A 15,373-nucleotide genomic window follows, 5' to 3' on the forward strand; every position below is an offset into this window, starting at 1 on the left:
ACTGCTCTTCCAGCGATCCCCTCCCCACGCCGTTCCTACCAGGCCCATGACAGGGAAGGGACACAGAGGCTGTGACGGTTCCGGCTCTCTGCTTCTGGTGGCAGAAAGCACCGTTTGCTGTCAGCATGGGAAATGGGCAGATGCTGGTCAAAGAGCAGAGAGTCTAGTGAGTTAAAAACTGATCCCTGAGTTTCTTTTTAAAGGCTTATGTCTGATACAGAAAAAGTGAAATACCACAGGGTGGAAGGATTGGCCTGAGTTTAAATATGTTAATGGTAAAGTAATAATAATAAAATGTACCCTTGTGCAGGATTGTTAGCACCCACGTGTTGCCCTTTTTGCTTTCTTCCCGTTTTCCAAACGTTAATTGAAATGCTCACTTGCTCTCATACATTGTGAGATTATCATGTTAATCTTAGATAAGACCTGACCACTGCGTTTTTTAGCTACAAAGAACCAGTGAGCTAGTTTGAGTGCTGACTCATTTGTACTGGCTGCTGAGTGTTTTATGATTTTTAAGCTATCTAAAAAACAAAAAACAAATTTAAAATTGAAGATGGATTCAGGAAAAGATGATGATGGGTTTTTAGCCCTGGCTTTGCCCCATATTGACTGTGACTTAGAAGTTTTCTAATTTCTTTGAGCCTCATTTTTCTTACGATTTCAGTTCAACATTTTAAAAAATGAACAGGTTGGACTAAATTATCACTAAGGTCTCCTCTAGCTCTAGAATTCTATATGTTGTCTATTTTTAGGTTAGTATTTATACTCAGAACATTCTGGTTGTGTGTGTCTGTAAGGGGACCGAACACAATTCCCTTGAAATTAATAGGTATTTTATTAGTCTTCTCTAAATACTGTTATTTCTTTAGGCTATCTTGAGTGTAGCTCTATAATTCATGTGTACTTACTACACTGGTGGATCTTTCTCCTTTCCTAGAATAATCTCCAGGAGAGAGAGGAGGATTTAACATGCATGAAGATAAATATAATCTCAAGATTAGCACTCTTAGTGATTATAGGAAGCTAATATTAACACAATTGTCTGTCAGTTTCAAGGGCAAACTTTCACATATCCAATGCTGCTCTATAATACTACCTTAATATTATTTGACAAAAATATTTGTCGCGGAGTTTTGGAAAAGTCTAGAATGACTTTGGTTTTGTCGTTATTCTGACACCTCAAATTTACTCAGGCTCGTTAAGAATGAAGTAAAAGTGGATGGAGGAAATGGAAAGATGCTGGTCAAAGAGTACAAACTCCAGTTATAAAATGAATAAGTTCTGGGGATCTGATATTCAGCATGGTGACAATAGTTCGCAGTACTATAGGGTATACTTGGAAGTTGCTAAGAGAGGAGATCTTAAATGTTCTCACTATACAAAAAAATTAGGATTATGTGAGGCGATGTTGGAGGTGTTAACTAGCCTTATTGTGGTAATCAATTTTGAATCATTTGCATCATTTCGTAGAATGTCTACCAATTTGGATTTGTCTCTTGTTTTATCATGAATAGACTGAGCTTATGTATTTTTAGCAAGAATACAGCAAGTGATATTATATATCCTCAATGTATACAGGAGGCTAGGGCACGTGACATCAGTATGTCTTAATACTGGTGATGTAAACCTTGATTACTGTCAGATTTCGCTACATAAAGTTACTGTTTTTCCCTTTGTAATTAATAAATATCTTGGGGGAGATTTGTTGAGACTGAAAATATTCTGTCACTCTTTAAACTTTTCACTAATTTTAGCATTCATCAGTGGGCCTTGGCTACAACAATTGTTATGGTAATGTTTTAATGATTATTTTCTATTTCTCACATTCTTTTGATGCTTATTAATTGGAATTCTTCTATAAAAGCTCATTTGTACTGGCTGCTGAGTGTTTTATGATTTTACGCTATCTAAAAAACAAAAAACAAATTTAAAGTTGAAGGTGGATTCAGGAAAAGATGATAATGGGAAGTAGAGCCCTGCATTTGGTTGTTCTGTTTGATTCCCCCTTCTCCTGCATTTATTTGTTTAATTATTTATGTCAGTATGAACTCATGGCTATTCACTTTCTTTTACAGGTTGTAATCCCATACCACTGTTATTATTTTGATTCTCAAATTGTTCCAGCGTTTGTTTTCATTACTTTTTAATTTAAAAAAATTAGTAAAACAACTTATCAGTAAACACAGTTACTTGATGTGGGCTGAGCAATGCACGACAGCTTAACGTTCAGCAGTTGACTTCTGCGAACTCTGACAATTCTCAGTCTATTTTACTGAACTCCTTAGTCACGTGTTATATAAAAACGAGAAGGGAAAGAACATGAATACATCTTTGTCTTTTCTCCTCTTCCTGAACCCAGTTAATTCTGCCAATTTGGTCAGAAAATCCTTAATGACAATAAATGCCTGGCAGTTACTAAGGGCAGTTCTTTTGTACGATAAAGAAAATAAATGACAAAGTGTTTAAAGATATGGAAACCTGGATGCATTCTCGTTCCCCAGTGGTGACTGGGGCTGCATGTCCAGGATGGAGTGCTTGCTGACCCCTGGAACACAGCTATTGTGCTTGGTTAATATTATGTTTCCGTCTGTATTTTCTCACTTGGGGTGCTGATCCAAAACAAACCATCCGGTGTGTCCAGCTAGTCCAGGACATACCCACTTAGCAACAAAAATGCGGATAAGGATATCCTTGTGCTTTTGCTGCTCGAGTTTTGGGTGTTTTATTTGTTTTGTTTTTTGTCTAGTGAAAAACATTTCTTTTTAGCATTTTAAGTAATTTTTAGTTATTTCATTTGTTTGCTGTTGTTATGTCCTATTATTTAACATATTATGTTATGTCCTATATGTAACATTTTATTTATACTTATAGCAGTATCATGTGCGTCATCTTTTATAATTTCTGCTTTATGAATGGTCTTTTTTGAGGATTGCATGTCTTCTTTTTCCTTCTCAAGCAAACAAATGGGGAACAAAGTCTGTATATCAAACATTTTAAACATCCTACATGCCTTGCACATAGGAGAGAGTTCTTTGTTGTTGAAAAGGAGGAAACATTATGGTTTCTAAAAGTAAAAAAAAATTGTTTCCTATCATTTATATTAGGAATAGATAAAAACCTATACATTGAATTTGTGAGGCAAGGATTTGTTTTGCTTATAGAAGAATGTTCTAATCCATTATTGACGTTTCACAGTAAGGTTACATGTTTATGTCACTGCACGAGCCAACTGCTCATCCTTAAGCAATGTGTTTAAGTTCATAATAGTTGATAAAGGAGAATTTTGTTCTAATAGCAGATTTGTTCTTCAGCCAATTTAGCTGAAGAGAACCTCAACAAAGATCATAATATAGAATTTATTTCATAAGCTTCAGTGTCTGGAGAGAGTGACTGTGTCCCACAGAGTCCAAAGGCACATAACAGTGTTGAACAAGGACCCTTTATCCAAATATTTGCAAAAATCCTTAATCTAGAGCTATTAGCAACATTTTAAAACTGGATTTTATTACCTGTGCCATAAATATTTCTCACGATCTTGCCAGGACAGGGAAATTAAGACTGTAAAAATATATCTGTATTTGTGACAGAATTTCTCATAATTCATTTAACCAATATTTGCATTGCATCTTCTGTGTGTTAGTGATCCCGGCTGTGAACACTTTGTCCATGTACTGCCAAAGTTTGACCAATGTATGTAATTCATTTGTGCTACAACAGAGAATGCATATTATTATGAAGCAATATAATGTCAAGCCAGAATCACAGAAAGATTGTGTGTGTGCTTGAAAAAATATGAATTTTACCTCATGCATGTACAAGAAATTGTATTCAGAGCCTTAATGGCTGTGCACAAACTGCAACACAGTTCTGAAGAGTTACTACAAGAAAAAAGTGGAAGAACCTTAGATAGGTAAACACTACAGAAATTAGGTGTTGCAGTTATCGTTGACTTTTATGGTGTCTTAAATTTTAATCCTTTCCATGTATCTTAATCAAGTAGAAAAGACGGGCAAAACAGAACCTGTGACATGCCAAGTGCCATGATAGTGACATATGAAGTGTTACAGGAATATAAATGAGGAAGTCTATGTGCTGTCAGAATTGGTCTTTTTCTGAAAGGGAAGATAAAGAACAATTAGCTTGCTATCTTTCTGGAGGTAACTACCATCTCCAGATAGTCTTCAATGGTACATAATAACCCCTTTCTGTAGATCATTTATGTTCAATGTTTACAATTTTCCAGCCGGTCTTAAACAATTTGTTTTTATCAGTTAATCTTATTTAATCCTCTCAGTTACTCACTCAGTAAAGTTGGTATTAGGGTTAGTATTAGAGTTTTATGGATTAGAAATTGAGATTGAAAAGTGAAATTATTTGTCTAAATCACAAAGTTTATCATTGACAGAACTGAAATTCAAATCTGGTCTGTTCAATTTCAAATCTTGGACCTTGTCTGCTATACTATACTCCTTCCAAAGTATATTGTATTAATTGTATACACACACGCGCGCACGCACACTTTCAGTACCTACAACACTCAAGCAGGTCTAGGCATGTTTCGTACATCATCTCATTTAATCTTCACAGCAGCTCTTTGAGGGTGGTGTTTTATGTTTTAAAAATGAGGAGACTGAGGCTCAGAGAGGTAGATTACGTGCTTCAAACCTCCCACAAGGTGAATGGTAATATTAAGGCTTGAACTAGATTCATTTAACATAAAGTTTGCTGCTCTGCATTTATACTATAATGATTTTACAAAAATTATCCAAAGGGCATCAATTATAGGTTAATTCAAATGCATTGTAGGGTGTGAGATACACATCTAAGACAATTCCGTACTGATACCCCATTGTTTTTTCAGCATTTATTGAATAGTGACTATCCTCCTTTTTATTTCTGTTATTGAATCTATTTTTTAAATTACTTTTCTAATCCGTTTTCTTTATTATTTGATGCCATGTGTTTAAAAGTTAATTTTGATATTACTTATTGTAGAACACAAGCTTATTATAAAAAGTTCAAACATAGAAATAGTTAACTTCAAAAATAGTAATCCCTGTAATTACAATGCAAATATAACCATTATTAGCAATTGGCATATTTCCTTGAGCTCTTTATGAATATACTAATCTATATATAGTCTTTAAAATGCAATACTGAGAACTTAGCAACTCTGATACCCTTAGTTTTATCGTGTATGAGTCATTTTATGATGCTTTAAAAAAATCTGGTAGGGTTCATTTTTTTTTTTTAACTAGCTTCTACTTTATATTTCAGCAGAGACTAAGAAACAATATAAGTTATTCCTAACCAGCCTGTTTCTTCTTGTGCAAATTGTCTTTCTCATTGCCTCTGCTTTAGTAAAAATGAAATTAAATAGTCTTACTTTTGTATTTTTTCTAATCCTATGTATGTTCCTACTGTTGTCAACCATGTTTTGTATATTTTGAAATAAGCAAAAGGATCGTTGTTTCACATAAAGCAATATTTCTTTTTAGAGGAGGGAGAAGTACTAATATTGGAATTGACTTACAAAAACAGATATGGCATAGAAAATAAATATAAATCTCAACATCAAAAGGAAAAGAAAAATATGTAATTTGAAGTAATTTTCAGTTGTACTATTTCCCAGTTTGGGGATTAGTTATATAAAGACTTAAAAACACATACTTAATGTATGGCAGTTTCCACTGGCAAATTTGCTGATAGCTGTCTTCCTTACAAAAACACTTAAAAATGCAAACCTAAAATGTTTAAAACTTTTTTAATAGGAAGTTGAAAATCTTGCGTATTCTTTTGCAATTGAGGAAACATTCCAAAGAGAACACTTTTAAAATTCATTTTTAAATTATTTACTTTATAAATGACTCACAACTAGTTTTACCATATAAGATTAGTAGTTAAAGAAGACTACAAAAAATAAGTAAATAAATACATTAAAAAAAAGGACTACCAAAGAAATTATACAGTAAACAGTCCCAAGACCCAAATTATTTCAATCTAGCTTGTTCTGTTTGTATATATATAAAAGCATGAAAACTAATACTTTTGTATAAAAGTAATAGATATCTGTGTTAGAATTTGATTGAAGCCTAAAATATATCTTTTTCTTGCCAGTTTACATAAATCTATTTAAAAAGCCATAATTTAAAAGTCCTAAAATTTTAAATGCTGGGGACAAATTTCAGAGTTACCTAATCTCTGGTTTATTTGGACCTGTTCCACTATAGCTCAGAAGTTTAGAAGGAAACTTGAGTTCTCCTTGTCGTCCCAGTAATAATTTGAGATCTTCATAAAGGATATAGCTCTTATTTTATTGACTTGAACAGGCCTTGAATTGAAATGGAGAAAGAATGATGGGTAATGAAATGAACTGAAAGTCCCAGGACCAATGTAAACTACAGCTGTTTTTTTTAAACCAGAAAACGTTGAAATTACATCTTATAAACGTGTCCTGCTTCTGAGGATATGCTTGGTTTCCTTGCTGGGGATTTTTCCCCCCTCTTAATGACTAACAAGAAGAAAGGAGCTAACTTCACAGAGTTAAATGGTAAGGCAATAATGGCAAATTAAGTATAACTTTGGAAATGCTGGTACAGCAAATCCAAAGAATTATAATTCAAATTTGTGTTAGATCTGAGGTGCTGGTGATTATCCTGTAACGCCTTACTATTACAATCTCACAAATGACTCCTCCCATGTCTTCAGACAAAAATAAAGTATAAAGAGACAAGGATTTCCTGCTTTTAAAAGAGAGAAAATAATAACATCCTGCATTTGTTGAGGCAGGAGATCAAGACTGGTTGGGCATATATACATACCATTTCTCACCCATTAAAACAGCAGAGCTTGTTTTAAATAAGATGACTTGATGTTGGCAGGTGTGCTGACACGGACAGGCTCTTACGCTGCTGGTGGGGACGTAGCGTGGTACAGTGCTTTTGGGAAGCAGTTTGCAATATTTATCCTGGACCTTAAATATTCATTCTTTTGACCCAGTAATTTCTCTTCTGAAAATTATGTTCATTAGAGTCTTATTTAACGTAAGTGCCCAGTAATTAGGGAAGGCCTAAATAAATTATGGTAAACATAATGGAATGCTCTCTAGCAATATTTAAATCATGCTGATGAAGAGTTTATATAACATGGGAAGATGTATGTTACTGTGTTAAGTAAAAGACTAAAAGCTCTGGAAGGAAATGGGGTGGAATAAGGAATTTTTATATTTAGCTTTGTTTTCTTTTCAGTATTTTCCAGTTTAATTATCTGAGGGAGGATGAGACCAACAGGAGGTAAAATGGTGGTTGCCAGGAGCTGGGGGAGAAGAGAATGGGAAATTATTGTTTAATGGGTACAGAATTTCAGTTTGGGAAGATGAAAAAGTTCTAGAGATGGATGGTGGTGTTGGTTGCACAACACTGTAAGTATGCTTAATACCACTGAACTGTACATGGAAAAAATGGTAAATTTTATATATATTTTACCACAATTACAACAACAACAACAACAATAAAAGGCCATTACAATGGTTTGGATGATCCAGAAGCTTGTTGGCAGTGGGAATTGAGGGAAGTAAGTAGATTAGAGAAAAAATTCAGAGGTGGGATGTGATGGTTTGGCATTTGACTAGATGTGGGGACCAGGGAAAGAGAGGAGTCTGCAGAGGTTTCGAGAAGTGGTTCCCAAAGCTTGAATGAGCAGGACAATCAACCACCTGGGGGAACTTTTAATAAAATACAGATTATTGGACTAGGTGGCTAAAAAAACTGCTAATACTAATCTTAATAGCTCAAACAATGCACGCAGAAGAATATTCAAGATAATGAAGATTAGTTTACTTTTGGGTATGTAGACAGCAGTCAGGTGGAAGGAATTAGGGCCAACAAGAGACATTGGTTCTGGAGATGTAGCTTTGAAAGTTGCTAAGGGGTAGCCAGTTAGCTCAGTTGGTTAGAGTCCGGTGCTGATAACAGCAAGGTTGAAGAAAGTTGCTGGGGACTGGAGGATAAAGCGAGAAGAAAGTGCTAAAAAGTGCCTTGGGGAACAACTACATTGTAGAACAGGAGGAGAAACAAGGCATTAGAAAATAAATGGCCACAAAGGAGGGATCAAAAACAGTTGAGTGCATCGGTGGATGTTGGAATGGTCAAGAATAGGGATTGAGAAAGGGCCTTTGAATTGAGTAAGAAAACATTAGTGGCTCTTTAGAATTCAGTTTTATTCAGAAGAGTTAAGGAGCAACAGGAGAAAACAGAAATAGCAATAAAATGCATAACTTTCTTTTTTTCCCCAAGGATTAGTAAGGAGAGGAAGAAACGAAGTCAGGGTTAGTAAGATCAAGGCAAGGCCCTTTCAGTTTGGATAATCTTGTTACAGTTTTAAGGCTAGTGTTTCTGTGGAGGGAGTACTTGTCTCTTGCAGGTCTCCTGTCTCTTTTGCTGTTCCTTTTCTTCTCCCAGCCCGTTAGTGGTGGGATGTCCTCTTCCTCATCTGTACTCACTTCCTTGGTGATGGCGCAGGAGGTCTTTGGCCCTCTAGGTCCACTCCTCCTTCTCTACCTGCTTTCTGTCCCAGGAGGCCCATCGGCATGGACTACACCACCAAGCTTCCTCGCCCTTTGGCTTTTATTGAGTCTGACCCATGTGGAGCCCCCATCCCAGAGGAAAGTGAGGTTGGAGCATTTATTCCCTTGGCTGCCAATCTGCAGGGTCATGTCAGTCTGGCAGAATTAACTGCTCCTCTCAGGTCACCCCTCTATAGAGCTCTCCTTCTGGGTCTGGTAACCACTTCCTCTCCTAGTCCCTTCAGACCTACATGTGGAAACAGGGTATCACACTCTATTTTCCCTTGTGGTTTCCCTGAACTCATGCCCACACCTTCCTTTTATAAATTCTCCCTTTATTAACCCTGTGCCATCCGGTTCCTGCTGGGACTCTGACTGATACAGTGATCTTAGTGAGTCTAATGGCTTTACATATTAACCACATGCCAATAACTCACAAATATATAGCTCCAGACCCATCTCCTGAACTAGACTCGTATATCTGGCTGCTGCTAGACTTGATTATCTAATATGTCTTAATTTACTGATCTTTCCTCCTAAACCTGTTGATGGCAACTCTGTCCTTCCAGTTGTTTAGGAAGAAATCTCAAAATCATCCTCAGTTCGTCTCTTTTTCTCACCCCCTCTTATCCAGTCTGTCAGGATATCTGAGCAGGTCCTCCTTTAGTAGGGAATCTGACCACTTCTCACCACCTCAACTCCAGTCACTTACCACAATCTCTCAATAACCTCCCAGTTGGTCTTCCTGCTTCTGCCCTCACCCTCTTTGACTCTGTTTTCAACATAGTAGTGAGAATGATTAAAATTATTAAAATACAAGTTAGGTCATGTCACTCTTCTGCTTAAAACCTCCCAATGGCTAAAAGCCAAAGGGGATACCTCTGTGATCCCATTTTCTGCTTTTTATCCCCGTGATTACTTTGCGCTAGTCACACTGGCTTTCCTTACTGCTTTAACACTGTTCTTTCTGTCTGGAATGCTTCTCCCAGATATCTGCATGACTAAATCCCCCACCTCCCTAAGTCCTTATTCAAATGTCCTCTTAAGGAGGCTTACCCTAACCACCTTATTTAGAATTGCAAATTGAGCCCCCGTGCAGCACTCCTGATCCATCCTCCCTTACTGTTTTTTTTTCCTTTTCCATAACACTTAACATCTTCTAACACACTATATAATTTACTTTTTTACTTTTTACTTTTGCAGTAAAATTGGCTCCCCCTCTTATGGTATACAGTCCTGGATTTTAACACATGTATAAGTTCTTGTGTCCCATCGCCACAGTCAGGATACAGGACAGTTCCATGCTCCAAAAAAATAATCACATCTTCCCCATCCCTAAACCCTGGCAACCACTGATCTGTTCATCATATAGTTTGTCTTTTCAATAATGGTATCATACAGTGTGTAACCTTTTGACACTGGCTTCTTTTATTCAGCATAATGCCTTTGAGATTTATCCAAGTTGCTGAGTGTATCAATAGTTCATTCCTTTTTATTGCCGAGTAGTATTCTGTGGCTATACTGCAATTTATCCATTCACTCATTGAAGGAAATTGGGGTTGTTTCCAGTTTGGCACTTATGAATAGAACTGCTAAAACATTCATGTACCGGCTTTTATGTGAATGTACAGGCTTTTATGTGTTTTTGTTTCTCTAGAATATAATTTACTTATTACATTCATCTCTTTTTTTTTTTGCATGTTTTGTTCACGATGTATTATTATATGTTTCTAAAGCAGTTCATGGCACATGCTAGGAGCTCAGTAAATTAGTGAATGTGCAATGTTACTTTAAAATGGAAACCAGTTACTCTGGGTCTTCTTACATTCAGGGTCTACTCAAACCCCAAGTGACAGGAGACTTGAGTTGAAAGGCACCTGCTAGATGAGAATGTAAAAAGGCTTTTTGCTTAAAGTAATTCCTCCCTAATGTTTTTGGTGGCCATCTATCAGATTTGGAGAAAGAGCTTGGGATGAGGTTGAGGAGAAACCTCTTGGGAGAATGCTTTAACATTGATGTCAACATAACTCATTTGTGAGCAAAATGAAAAGTCAGCTCTTCTTCCCTAAGGAGAGCCCAGAACTAACTTGCTGATAAAAGCCAGGGAAATAATGGCACCATTCTCCCTACATTGTCTGACTTATTTAGTTTCACCTAAACTCATAAAAGGTCACCAGATGGGGTAAGAAAAGGATAAACTTTAGAGATAAAGAGGAAAATAATGATTATAGGAGAGGTTGATGTTTATAACAAGGGAAGGTGATTGATGTACTGGAATACATGTGTTAACAGCCATAGGCAATGTCTGCAATATGAAGTATCATTTGGATAAGCTTTGAAGTGACATTCAATTTAAAATCAGATGCTGTCCAATGCCCCAAACTAGGATAGCAGTGTACCTCATTAAAATACATGTACCTCCTGTAACCCTATTCTTTCGAGTATGGAATTCAATAAGAATCAGTTGGATCTTGGATCCCATCCAATGCATTATAATTTCTGAAGGTTGGACAAGATTTCACTTTAAGGTGGTTCCATGTTTAAAGTTTGAGCAGAGTTTCAGAATAAGTTTTCTTCATTTTAAAAATAAATTTCTATTGTTATAAATGTTATGGACTCATAAAAATTTCAAACATATAGAACTATCTGAAGAAGAAAAGGCAATACTATACCTATATATAAGCCCTATTGATATTTTGATGGAAATCCTTCCAGACGTCTTTGCAGGTGGGGGGTACAGTACATGTATACGTTTTTGTCACTATCAAGAGAAGGGTCTGTAGTGAAGTTTGTAGGGTGGGGGGAGCCCCCGTTACTTTCAATAAGAGTGATCAGTGCATTGAAGTAAGAAAATTAGCACCTAAACACCTAAAACACTGCAAACATCAGTGTTTGATTAAACATTTTGAGGATCTTTATCAGGAAAAATGAAATTCTGAAATATATTGTGGGTTCTGGGTTGACCTGAATGCCATAGGGGGATGTAGAGGCTTTGCTTATCCCTCCAAGTATTCAAGTAAAAGCACTGTGGCAACTGGGGATGTCTAAGTATAGTACTAAAACAACACTGTTAATTTGCCACCTTTCCCAAATCTCAGGTAAATTAGAAATAGATGTCTATTCACAGTTCTTCAGCCGTTATAGATGGCTGGTTAGATGGGGGTGTGGGCATCATTATCATCTTTTAATAAAGCCATGCGATAGGCTGTGTATGTGTGTCTGTTTAAATCTGTGTGAAGTAATTAGTTCAGCGATGCCACTGTGTAACTGAATGAACTTCTGAGTAGAACATGAAGGGTCTTTTTCTAACCACTATAATATTCAAGATTAGTCATTTAGAATGTCTTTAATTTCCCCCAATTGGTAGCCCAATAGTTGGTATACTACCTTAAATAGTTCAGAAAGCAAGTCTGTGCCATTGGCAGTGACTGGAAACTATAGGAATTTCTGCCAAACTTCTCGTGACCTAATCCTCTCTTGAAAGTACAAAGCCGAAGCATGTATTGAAATGCCTGAGTCAGCGCTCAAGGGATGTACTGGCTGCAACTGCAACCCTGCTCATTTTTCTAGGATGAAAAAAACTCCTTGGTGACCTGAGGCAGCTGGCTTTTTAACTCTTTCGACCTAGAAATGCATGTATTGTAACTATGCATAGAAAGAACACACACAATATCTAAATGCTGGTACAAGCATTCTTATATTTTCTAGAATTATGCTTAAATTCAGCAGATCTTGTTTAGTAACTTATAAGAAAATAATTTCACATCTCCCATTGATTGCTATTTAAAAATTTTAACTTCTCCAACTTTTTAATTTAGGGAAGGAAAAGAAAGCCACCTACTATTTATTGAATATTCAGTATGTGCTTGGGAGTTTTACTTGTTTAGTGTTAATTCCCATTTTATAGCTAAGAACCTCAGACCAGGCAAGTGAGGTCACATAGCTGTGTGGTAGCGAACACAGTTAGTAGTATTTGAATCAGATCTGTGTGATTCCAAAGGCCTCTCTGTTCCCACAGGCTGTAGAATGAGCTAGAGAATGCTAGGCTTATGAAAGACTATTATCAATATTATTAAGTAAAAAAAAATACGAGGTGCGGAACATAAGCATACTGTCCTGCCACTGGGTGAAATGTGTGGATACATATATTCACGTGTGTGTGCCTGTTTTACATCTGCTTAGCATATCTAATATGTCTCTGAAAGACCATATAGTGGTTGCCTTCAGGGCTGGCAACTAGGCTGCTAGACATCTAGTGTTTTCCTTATAAAATCTTTTATATCTTTTGAATTTTGTTTTATGTGTATATGTTACCTACTCAAAAAAGAAACTATTTGAAAGACTGTTGTTAGCGATGTTTTTAGAAACACCTGATTACTTCTGAGATTTAGTAATCTATTTGTTAGTAAAGTTTCATAGGCCTGTAAAGCTTCTAATGCTATAAAATGTTAATGCTAGCTATTATACTGGTCAGCATTGATAATGATCGTATTTTTCTAGTTTTTCAATTCCCATGATGCTACTCTAATGACCTACCATGCTGGAATTTGAGAGGGAGATAGAATACTGATATAACATACATTGATGTTAGCAGACATAATGGTGACTGATTCATCTACATTCAACTACTTATTTACATTTTAATGCTATTTAAGATTTTAATAATCTTTGCTTTATCTAGTTTTTGAAACAAGAACACCATGCCTCAAATCACAATAGTTGCCAGTCATGACTGAGGTGAAAGAAGTATTTTATATGAGTCCTAAAATTGAACTTAGAAAGAATGAAGTTTTCCATCTACTAAAAGCTATATTTTAATTGGGGCTACCATTAATGGAAATACCTTATCTTGAATACACTTTATTTTTGTACTTGTTTGTACTTGTTTTTAAAACTGTAATGATCTGTTTACATAGCTGTATCCCTTACTAGACTGGTCATTCCTTGAAGGCAGGGTCCATGCCCCATTTGCTCTTGTAGTAGCTAGCCTAATGCTTGACACTTGGTAGGTAACTAAGTATGTGGATTGAGTTGAATTGAACTAGAAATACTTAGCTTAGTCTGCAGAAGACAGAGAGAGAGAGAGAGAGGGAGAGAGAGAGAGTATATCTTAGTCTTCAGCTATTTGAAGGTGTTCTCATGTGGAAGAGATTAAGTTTATTCTGTATGGCTTCAGCAGACAGCAAAGCAATGCGTGGAAGTTTCAAGAAGTTTCTAAATGTTGAGTCATCTAAAGCTAAATGGCGCTATCTCAGGAGGTACTGAATCTATCACCAGGAGACTCATTCATGATTGGTCAACTACCAAGCATTTAATTATTCATTTGTTCCTTCACTCATTTATTTAAACATTTACCAAATAGGCACTGTTCTAGATGTTGGATATCAAGATTGCATAAATTATAATCCCTGCCCTTGGGGTTGCCCAATAGGGGAACAGAAGCTTTAGCAAAGAATTACAACCCAGGGTGCTAAGAGGTTGGTAAGGAGGTGTAATGGTAATACCGTAGAGAGAGTAGACAGAAAAGGCTCCTCAGAGTTGATTCTCGAGTAGAGTTGACCATGCAGACAAAGGGAGACCGGAGTCCTAAGCAGGAGGAACAATACATACAAAGGCTCAGAAGTTCAAGTTTTTAGAATCAAGTAATGGTATTTCATTTGGATTGCATGCCCTTAAAGGACTCTGCCCCTAAGATTCTGTGTGCTTTAACTTAGTGGATTTTTTACTTCATGCCGGATATTGCATGTATATATGTACTTCAGTTGTCATTTTTTGTAGGAAGCAAAAATACTAATCTCTTTCTTTGATTTTTGTTCATAGTCAAGTTCATCCGAGAAGTCACACCATATATCAAGAAGCCATCATTAGTGTCAGATCTGCCATGGGAAGGTGCAACTCCCCAGTCACCAAGCTTTAGTGGCAGTGAGGACTCTGGTTCTCCAAAACACCAAAACAGCACGAAGGACAGGAAGGTCATCCCTCTCAAAATGTGTTTTGCTGCTAGAAACCTAAGCATGCCGGATCTGGAGAACAGGTGAGCTGCACCTAAGCAGAACATCCATGTAACAGCTTTGCAAACTTAAAGACATGTTGCAGTATTACTTATACAAGGTTGTTCCTATATCGCTCTCACTTGCATTTCCTCCTGTATAAAATGAAAGGTTATGTGAGGATTAAATAAGAGAATGATTGTAAAATTGGTATAGTAAGCACTCAGTTTATTATTATAGGTGCTGTTAGTGTCCTTGTGACCTTAAATAAGTCCCTTAATTTCTCTGTCTTCCTGTTTTTTCTGTCTGTAAAATGGACATAATACTACTGCTCAACTTTATTCTTTAGGATAAATAAGATAATATCACTTGGAGCTCTTTGATCCTTAAATTTATCTCCACTCTGAAAGGAAGTGTCATGACAAGCAGCACAGCTGCAACATTTAAAGCCACGCAAAAAAACAGTTCATATAGGAACAGCAAAAATAAGTTTCATCAGAACATCTGTCACCAAGACGCTTATCAAATTGCTGCTTTATGTAACTGACCATGTTTCTGTTTGAATATCTTAAGCTTCCACATAGTCTGTTGGAAAACTGAGCAAGAAATAAGCGTAGATGTTCCCTAATCTGGGAAATACTGGCGAATCTGTTTTTAAACTGTAGATGGGCATGTGGTTTCTCATCATTTTTCATTTTTTTCCTAACATTTTATTATGAAAATCTTCAAACATAGCAAAGTCTAAAGAATTTTGTAGTCAACACTCATTTTTCTACCACCTGGATTCTTCCATTAACATTTTACTAGGGAAGGAGAA

At 36.3% G+C, this 15,373-nt stretch overlaps 1 protein-coding gene across 2 annotated transcripts in view; it reads left to right on the forward strand.

Moving 5' to 3' along the window:
* Positions 1 to 15,373, forward strand: part of SNTB2 (syntrophin beta 2) — a 90,060-nt gene that overhangs the window by 25,090 nt on the left and 49,597 nt on the right. For both annotated transcript variants that reach the window (XM_033129488.1, XM_033129487.1), the window contains exon 2: positions 14,387 to 14,600. In XM_033129488.1, coding sequence (XP_032985379.1) covers positions 14,387 to 14,600 — 214 coding nt within the window. The remainder of the gene's footprint in view (positions 1 to 14,386; positions 14,601 to 15,373) is intronic.

This window comes from Rhinolophus ferrumequinum, chromosome 15, assembly GCF_004115265.2.
Source record: "Rhinolophus ferrumequinum isolate MPI-CBG mRhiFer1 chromosome 15, mRhiFer1_v1.p, whole genome shotgun sequence".
NCBI classification, from domain to species: Eukaryota; Metazoa; Chordata; class Mammalia; order Chiroptera; family Rhinolophidae; genus Rhinolophus; species Rhinolophus ferrumequinum.